This window comes from Pteropus alecto, unplaced genomic scaffold (genome assembly GCF_000325575.1).
Source record: "Pteropus alecto unplaced genomic scaffold, ASM32557v1 scaffold17, whole genome shotgun sequence".
NCBI classification, from domain to species: Eukaryota; Metazoa; Chordata; class Mammalia; order Chiroptera; family Pteropodidae; genus Pteropus; species Pteropus alecto.
In genome coordinates, this window is record NW_006440645.1 from 8,114,484 (window position 1) to 8,123,521 (window position 9,038).

Sequence of the window (9,038 nt, forward strand, 5' to 3'; positions counted from 1 at the left end):
CAAATAATAGAAAGTGAGATTTTTCCAAGCTGTCCCCTCTCACTATCCATATTTGGATTTTTTTTTTTTTTTAATACTAAGTCCTACCTATTTCACCACCTGAAATTTCCCTAATTCAGTACCTCCTCTTCATTTTTACCATGTCTGTATAGGTTAGGCCTTCATTATCTTTTACCTCAGTTAGGGCAGAGCCTCCTAAATAGTCTTTTTGCCCTTAAGTCTCTCCTTCACTCTTGGAAGCCAGAGTGATTTATCTAAAATAAAAATTTAAACTCATTATTCATCTGTTTAAAAACCTTCTTAGGCTTCTGCTCTTTCCAGGTTAAGTTTTACCCTTCTGAATATGATCTCTATATAAGATTTTCCTCTCTGAAGCATCACTTACTCCTACATTGAAAGGTTTGTTTATTTGCACATTTGGTTATTGCTCTATAGTCTCCTTATCAAATATCATGGATATCTTCCCATGTCAAAAAATATATAACTGTCTTTGATTTTAATGGCCGCATTATAGTCTATTGCATGGAATACATAAATTTCATAATTTAGTAGCTTTCCTATATAATAGAAGATTTATTTATATAATAGACAATATTCCTATAAAATAGGAAATAATCATTTAGATAATTTCTAATTTTTGAGCAATACTTTGATGACTAGCATTATACTTACTTTTTTTTCCCAGTTGTCTGATTATTTCCTTAGGATAAATTCCAAGAAGATAACTGGCTCAAAGCCTGTGTATTAATGTTGGTTTCTTTACAACATCACCAGCACTAGGCTTTATTAATCTTTTTAATTTATGGTAATGTGATATAGGAAAATCTGATGATGATTTATTTCCAGGCAATGTCTATTTATTTTCTTTGTACTTTTTTATTAGGGACAGAGCTATAATTAAAAATAATGAGTAAATTTATTTTATATTCTGTAGGAATAACAACTTGTTTATTGTTGAAGCATAATTAAGTTTCTCAATATGTTGTATCTCTGTTTCAAAAGTTGTGGAAGCATTTTTCTTGAATGACATAACTGAGCAGTATTTAGAAGTTGAACTTTGCCCGTAAGTATAAAATATTTTTTCTAACTCATTACTACATAATTTGAACATCTTGTTCTCTACTTATCAATCATGTGGTCATAGTAAAAACACTGATTCTGACTAAGGGATATGCTAATCTGAATTTATCCAAATTAAATGTAATTATTTATTTTCAAGTAAATATGTTATATAAAATACATGTTAGAATATATATTGTAAATGTTTGAAACTATTATATTGACATTAATTTGTTTCACTGTGTAGTTGATTTTTCTATAAATTTGAAAATTTTTTTGCAAAATGAAAAATCATTTCAAAACACTCATTATTTACTCTATAATTTGTGTATTAGCTATTCAGAAACAAAAGGAGACATATAGATATAATAAATTGAACTAGTTTATGAAAATGTTTCAGGGAATTTTTTAATGGCTACAATAAACTTTAATTTTATGTATTCCATAAGAATGTATTCATGTATTTCTGTATTTATTCACCATTTATTGAGCGTATACTATGTCACTTTGCGTTCAGTGCCAGGGATAAAGGCTAAATCACACATGGCTTTTCCTAGACTCATTTAAAATATTAACCTGGGACTCTCTTTGTTCAAATTTATCCGTTCTCTTGGGAAACCTCTTTATCTGCTTGACATTTTTTGTCCTATAGATATAAAAAAGTAAATTTATGCCCACCTCTCATCTATATTCTAGCAAATTTTAAATTAGTAAAATATCCATAATGAAATATTTTTTGTATTGTGATCATTCATTTTAAATGCCTATCAGTATCTAATATCCAGTAGCCTTTTTTTCCCTTTGTAGACTGGGCAGAAAGTTCCAACAATTGATTTAAATGAGATTTTCACTGTCATTTTCTTTTCCCTTATTTTGATGGTTTGGTAATTGTAATATGGAAACTCTAGCTCTTCACAATTATATTTTTTAGAAGAATAACATTTTTTGTGTGTGTTACCTTTCAATTAACATGCCAACATCTTTTATTGAAAAATATGATTAATGCTCCTAAATTGTTACATAGGTAAAAAAAAAAAAATTTACCTAGTGTGATTATTTTTACCTACAGGTGAGAAAACAGGCAAAGGTAGATTTATACCTTGTCTATAAGACAGTAAAGAACTTAGATCTGCTAGAATTTTAAAGTTTCATCCTTAGGTTTACTTTTATTTGATGAAAATATCAGTTTATTTCCATAAAGTGATGATTTGACAATGGATGAATAGGATAATTAGATAACCATTATGTACAAAATTAATAAATTCTAAAAGTTAAAAAAACCCCTTCGAGTAGTTCAGTTTCACATACATCAGGACTGTCAATAATCAAGAATCATGGTTTTGCTTCAGGCAATCAACTCTAACAGTTAGTCTCTAGGAAAGCAGCGAAGAATATTGTTGTTTTAATTTGCAACAACTTTTACTTCTCCCTGGATATTCTTAAGCTTGCATGATAACAATAAAAATAAGTAGAGGAAAAGAATACTGTCTTCTGTTAGAGAGTTTATTGAAGGAAATCTTCCATGAAAAGCTCACCAGGGACTATCTATATGGAAATGTTTAGGTATAGTCTTTTTCATAGACGATCAGTTTGTTTCATGTAAAAACTTGAAATCCATTGATTCTTATTGATCTGGCTAGTCCCAATTATGCTCTCTTATTAGAGTTTCCTGTTGAGGATATATTGTATTTCTCTTTGTAAAGGTGACACCGGTATCTGAACTAGTGGTAGAAAGCAGGAAAACACAAGAAACGGACAGGTTGAGGACAGTCGTGTGAGAGAATAGACACAAATTAAAATCTTTGGCATGTTGACTAGTTTAAGATAATCTATGTTTTGTATTTTCCGTCTTCCTAATGAGATTCAAGATAATTTTCTTATAGAAATAATTTTTAGTAAAGTTGTTGGATTCAGACCTAGAAATTGATGCCAGCTTCCTTTAGGGTACTTTAATTTTCAAAATAGGTTTTATTATAAATTCCAAATGCCATAATATTCTCCTGCCCGTTTGTATACTTTGCATCATCTAACCAATTAAAGTAGTTTATGTAATTTCTTATTTAAAGAATATAAAAAGCAATCTGAACATGTGTACCTTTATGCATTTGACTATAATTGGAAAATGGTAAACTCAAAGATATCATTTTTAAGTAACCGAACCTACTGGCTTTGCCTATAATTATCCAATATTAATAGTTCATCTTTTAATTATTTGGAAATTTAGTTATAAATACATGTATTACAGATATGAAAGATAGTGAAGAAAATGTTTGTTTCTTTCAAATACTCATGAGGAATTTTAATTTTGACAGCCATGGACAGCATTTGGTACTTTTGCTCTCTGGAAGAAGAAATGTGTGGAAAGTAAGTAAATAAAAATATAAGGCAAAGTCCTTCAGTGTACAGGGTATAGCTAATACTTTATTATATGCTTAATATATATGTTTCGAGTACGAATCTGAATTTACCTTTTGTATTTCACATATTGTTTCTGTAGCAAGAACTTGCTTTATCATTCAAAGTGTCCAGAAGAGAGACAAATTGGGAAGGCAGAGCTTATCTTCCTTGGAGTTATTTTCCACCAAATGTGACAAAATTCAATTCATTTGCAATTCATGGATCAAAAGATGAAAGAAGCTATGAAGCTCTTTACCCTGTACCTCAGCATGAATTGCAACAAGGACAAAAACCTGATTTGTAAGTAAAAAAATAAATGAAGATACGTTCTGATGGTGAGAGTTTTTTGGAAATTAATTCCTAGTGGAACAGTGATAACTCCTCTTGGTCAAAGAAGACATGCATGTACAAACACCTGGTAGGGTGCTGTGTTCACTGACGAGCTTCAGTAAATACTTGACGCACTGACTCTGGACAGACTTAGCTTCTCTCATTGCTGTCCGTACAGCACTTATGTTTCCATAGCAGTATGTGAGTAATCTCCCTTAGTGAATATTGCGACAGCTGATATAAAAGTATGGTTGCAAATTCACTTATGAAATTCACTTTCACAGCGAAATGGCCAGAGGCATCCGGTTTCCTGGAATGAACCAAGGGTCAATAAAACCTTTCCTTTGGTGCTAGAGAGTGTGACCTTCAGTTAACTCTCTCTAGCTCTCTTCCCCATAAAAACGTCAGCAGGGTTTCTGGCAACATTGCTTATGATAAAAATTACTCCTAGTTGGTAAATTGCATCTGGACTGATAGTATTGCGAGTCAACTATAAATACCTGATGAGGAAAATGTGGCTTTGGATTTCCCTTTAGCAGCCATGTTCCTGTTGGGGGCCCTGCGGAACAGCAGGCACGTAAGCCAAGGTATCCCCTACACAAGGTGTCTCCTACACTTGTCATATCTTTCTGAAGCTGTCACCTAAGGAGAATAGACTCCTTCCTGGCCAGCCTTGCGCATGCTGCATAGACTGCAGCAGACACTGCTCCCTGAGGGAGGAAAGCCAGCTGCTGTCCTGGGCAAGCTGTGACTCTTGCTCTACATCCCCAGTGCACTTGGCGTGGCCCACATGGTCTCCAGAGTGTGTGTGTTCAGACGCGCCTCACAGACAGGCCGGCTTCACCACCGCAGACTGACTTCTCCTGCCTTTCTACTCGGAGAAGGTGCTGTCCTTCCTCCCTGTTTGCCTTCTCCTTCCTGCCACGCTCGCTCTTCACTCTACTGTGCTTCCATTTCTCCCAGCCTATTCCTTCATTGTGCCCGACACTCTTTTCCCCTTTCCCTCTGCTTTTCTCCCCAGTCCTAACCCTTTCTAATGAGCCTCTTTTCCTTTCCTTTCTCTTGTCCTTCCTTCACTGTCGGTTCCTTAACCTCTTCATCCGAGATTGACACTTGTGACTCAAACCGGTTCAGTCTGGCCAGGTGGCAGAATGGGACAGGAATCTAGGTGAAAGTGACTCAGAGCTCTCATACCAAGATGGCTGGTTTTTTTTGGCTCTTCACCAGCTAATTAATACTTCTTTGTATTCAGGATCTTCATATATATGTTACTGGAAGCTACCCTAGGATAAAATTATGGTGATACGACTGGCCAGGGCAGAGCTGAGACTGAGTGATCCCCTGCAGAGCTGAAGTCCACTTCCACATGTTAGAGAACCCTTTCTCTCCTATTAAGCCACAATGGAAATCCCCATAATAGTTAAATAATGTTTCTGGAAAGGAAGAAACTAGGGTTAACACCCTTTTACATTAACCTCCTTTGCTTTAGCCAAGGGTTATATCATCTAATCCATGGGGATGAAAAATTTTAAAACGATTGTTTCTGTGACTGATATAAACTATATCAAAATTTAAATAGAAAAACATCCATAGGAGTATAATATGATTTAAGGCTAGATGGAATGAGTCAGATTTTGAGGGTTGATTTTTATTTCTCCCCTCAGCTCCGAGGGAGCTATTTGTAGAAGTGGAAGGAGAGTGCTTTGGGATGTGGGCGAATGTTTTCGGAGCTGAATGATAGCTAGAGTGAGAAAATTGTACATATAGAGTATATCTCACCTTTGGTATTCCTAAAATAGAATGTCGTTCTATCACAGATGTGACAAAATGAATAGCCCTTCAGGATGACAACTGTTTCACAAATGCATAATTCATTTTAATTCCCACCTTCTTTTTCTTTGCATTTAGCCATCGTCTGGAATACTTCAAGCCTTTCAGTTTTAACACACTGCTTGGAGAAGAATGGGAACAACCAGAATCAGCCCTGTGGCTAACAGAGAAACCTGATGTATAGGAGTGTAGTAGCTGACCATATCAATCATTTCTTCTCTATACCTTTTAAGGTAAATCATAGGTATAATCTCTTTTAAGACACCACAAACACATTTCAACAATAAATATTTTCATAAAGGTCAGTGAAAGAATAATATCTCTCTGGCAAGTTTTATATAGGTTGTCAAGAAAATAGAAAGTTTGTAGATTATTTTATCTATAGAGTTAAAATGTTTCTGAGTCATTTGGCCCAGGAACCATCATGTCAGTGAGTTCTGCCATTTGCCTTGCGTCACCACGACCCCAGATATCCCTGACTCTGTCAATCAGAATCATCATTTCTCTTCCCACTTCTGTGTCCTCAGCCAGCCTGCCACTGGAACATCGTATTTGTACATTTTTGAACTTCATGCGATATACATTAATTCTTTATTCAGAATCTTCTGTTCGTTCTTGAAATGAGTAGAAAACAGTGACCTATTTCAGTTGATTAGGACATCCACATCTGTTAGGGCATCCTTAAGATACATGTGTTGTTTAACTAGCTGTTTTTCCTGTCTTATGACTATTTTTACCCTATATAAGGAAATGGAATGAAGTATCCTGAATTTATTTACAAAGAAATGATATTTTCTTAATATAGTTAAACAAAGTGTCAAAATGTCTTCATTTTATTTCATAAACGTTAAACACTCCTGGCCGAGAATTTTTGAATTTTCTGTTATAACATATTTCAGAACTTGAAGCCATCTAGTAGATCATCTTGGAACGGCCCCAAACCTGGTCCTTCTCTAGCATTCTTAACTCAGATCAGCAGTCTTTCAGAAGAACCTTTATTACTTGTACATGCCTAGCTGCCTACCCAACAATATATCTTCTCCTCCTTTACTAACAGAACTGTAATTTGAGGACCGGGGGGCTCTGCTCAAAAACTACATTTTCCCAGATTCCTTTGCAGGTAGAAATGACCCTATAAAACAGTTCATGCCAATGAGATAGAAGCATGCAGTTTTCCGTGGGGTTTCAAGAAAAGATGCTTTAAAGATGAAAGACTCAGTTGCCAACCACCTTTTGTCCTTTGGTCCTCCTCTTCCTTTTTCCTGAATTGCAGAAGGAATAGGTGAGGTAACACTCTAGCTGCATCGTGTCAGTAAGAAGCAGTCCTGGGGGTAGCTGAGGAGAAAGACAAAGGAGCCTGGGCCCCAAACAGCATCATAATCTATCTGGACCACCTACCTACAGACATCTTTATACAGGAGAAAATAAACTGCCTAATTTGTGATCGCTGCCCAGAGTGATCTATAGATTCAATGCAATCACAGTTAAAAAGCCTAGAAGGCTTTTGCATAGAAATTGACAAACTGATTTAAATTTTATGTGGAAATAAATAGCCAAAACAATTTTGAGAAAGAATAAGTGGGAGGACTTCTACGACCTGACTTTAAAGACATTACTAAGCTTCAGTAGTGAAGTTAATATGACTGTGGCATAAATTTAGACAAATATATCAGTGGAACGGAAAAGAGAAACCAGAAAGGGTCAGTTGGTTTTTGACAAAGGTGCCAACGTATTGAAAAGGAAAAGGATGAGCTTTTTGATAAATGGTGTTAGAATAACTGGGAAAAACATGAAAAAATAAACCTTGCACTCTACCTAGTATTCTACAGAAAAATGAACCTAAACGCGACTGGTGAAATAAAAAATTCCAGGAGAAAATCTTCACAATTTAGAGGGGACCGATTTCAAACAGGATATAAAAATCACTAACTAAAAGAGGAAAAAAAAAAAGATAAATTGAACTTCATGAAAATTAAAAGCTGCTACTCATCAAAAGCCTCCATTAAGAATGTGAAAAAACAAGCTACCGGTTGGGATAATATATTCAAAATATACGTATCTGACAGAGGACTCTTACTCAGAATATATAAGGAACCACAAATCAGTAATAAAACAGACTTGGACAGATACTTCACAGAATATAGAAAAAGGCCAATAAGTATATAAAAAGGCTATCAACCTCACTTATCTTCAAAGAAATGTGAATCAAAACCACAGGAAGATACCACAAAATGACTGAAATGACAAAATACACACAATGGCTAACTGGCTAAAATTGAAAAAACTGACAATGTGAGCATTAAGGAGAAGATGACATAACTGGAACTTTCATGCTGTGGGTAGGAATGTACAATGGTACCACCACTTTGGAACTATTTGGCAATTTCTAGTAAGGTTAAATACATACCTTCCCTATGATTCAGCAGTTTTATTTTCAGATATATACTCAAGAGAAATGAACGTTCATTGCAGCTTGATGCATAACTGCACAAAACTGAACAAATTTCCATCCCCAGGAGAATGGATTATATGACATAGACAACGGAATACTACTCCTAGAAAAGAAATGGCCTATTGATACATGCAACGAACTAGATAAATCTCAGAAGCATTACGCTGAGCAAAATGAACCAGATACAACATACTGTGTAATAATTTATGTGAAGGCCAATGATAGACAAAAGTAGGCTGTAGTAAATCAGGATGCAGCTGCTCTGCGTAAGGGTGGGGGATTCAAATTACCTCGAAAAGGGGCACGGGGGTCTTTTCTGGGGTGGTCAAATGTTTTGTATCTTGATCTGGATCATGGTCTATACCGGCATACATTTGTCAACATTCCTCGAGCTGTATATATTTTAAGATTTGTGATTTTGCTATATGTAAAATATGCCTTAATAAAATACTGTTATAAAATAAGCTGCAAATTAAATGGAGTTCACTTCAAGTTTATGCTGTTCCATTAAATAATCATTAGTGCTGGTTAAATGTGACTTATGAACATTTTAAAATTTATTTTGTTTTCTACCTGAAAAAAGCTGGTGTAATATAAATGCTGATTTTTACAAAAAAGCACTATAACATATGAGGGGAGTGCTAGCTAGGCCTCTTAGTTAAATTCAGAAGTTATTTTAAAAATTGATTGTAGCAACTAGCTAATTTGATATAGTGACGATCTGCCAGTTTTGGATAGGAAAGCCATGCTTAAAATAATCCAAGACTATTTATTTATAAGTTACCTGAAATAATTTAATAAATGTATATAAAACTATCAGAACAACAAACAAAAAAACGATACATTTTAGAGTATCCAGATTTATAGAAGTGAATCGGTCCCTCTGAATTGCAGGTAAAAATATAAATTGTAACTGTACTGTGGCGGAAAATATTCTAGATCACAAGCACAACCATATAAAATATTGCAT

At 34.8% G+C, this 9,038-nt stretch overlaps 1 protein-coding gene across 6 annotated transcripts in view; it reads left to right on the forward strand.

Moving 5' to 3' along the window:
* CUNH4orf33 (chromosome unknown C4orf33 homolog) overlaps positions 1–8,545 on the forward strand; it is a 16,604-nt gene extending 8,059 nt beyond the window's left edge. For 4 of the 6 annotated variants that reach the window (XM_015593885.2, XM_015593886.2, XM_015593884.2 and 1 more), the window contains exons 3-6: positions 1,003–1,063; positions 3,372–3,423; positions 3,557–3,756; positions 5,695–8,545. In XM_015593885.2, the coding sequence (XP_015449371.1) occupies positions 1,003–1,063; positions 3,372–3,423; positions 3,557–3,756; positions 5,695–5,800 (419 nt within the window). In that variant the 3' untranslated portion in view covers positions 5,801–8,545. The remainder of the gene's footprint in view (positions 1–1,002; positions 1,064–3,371; positions 3,424–3,556; positions 3,757–5,694) is intronic. The other 2 variants (XM_015593881.2, XM_015593883.2) reach the window with 2 other exon arrangements.
* The last annotated feature ends 493 nt before the right edge of the window (positions 8,546–9,038 follow it).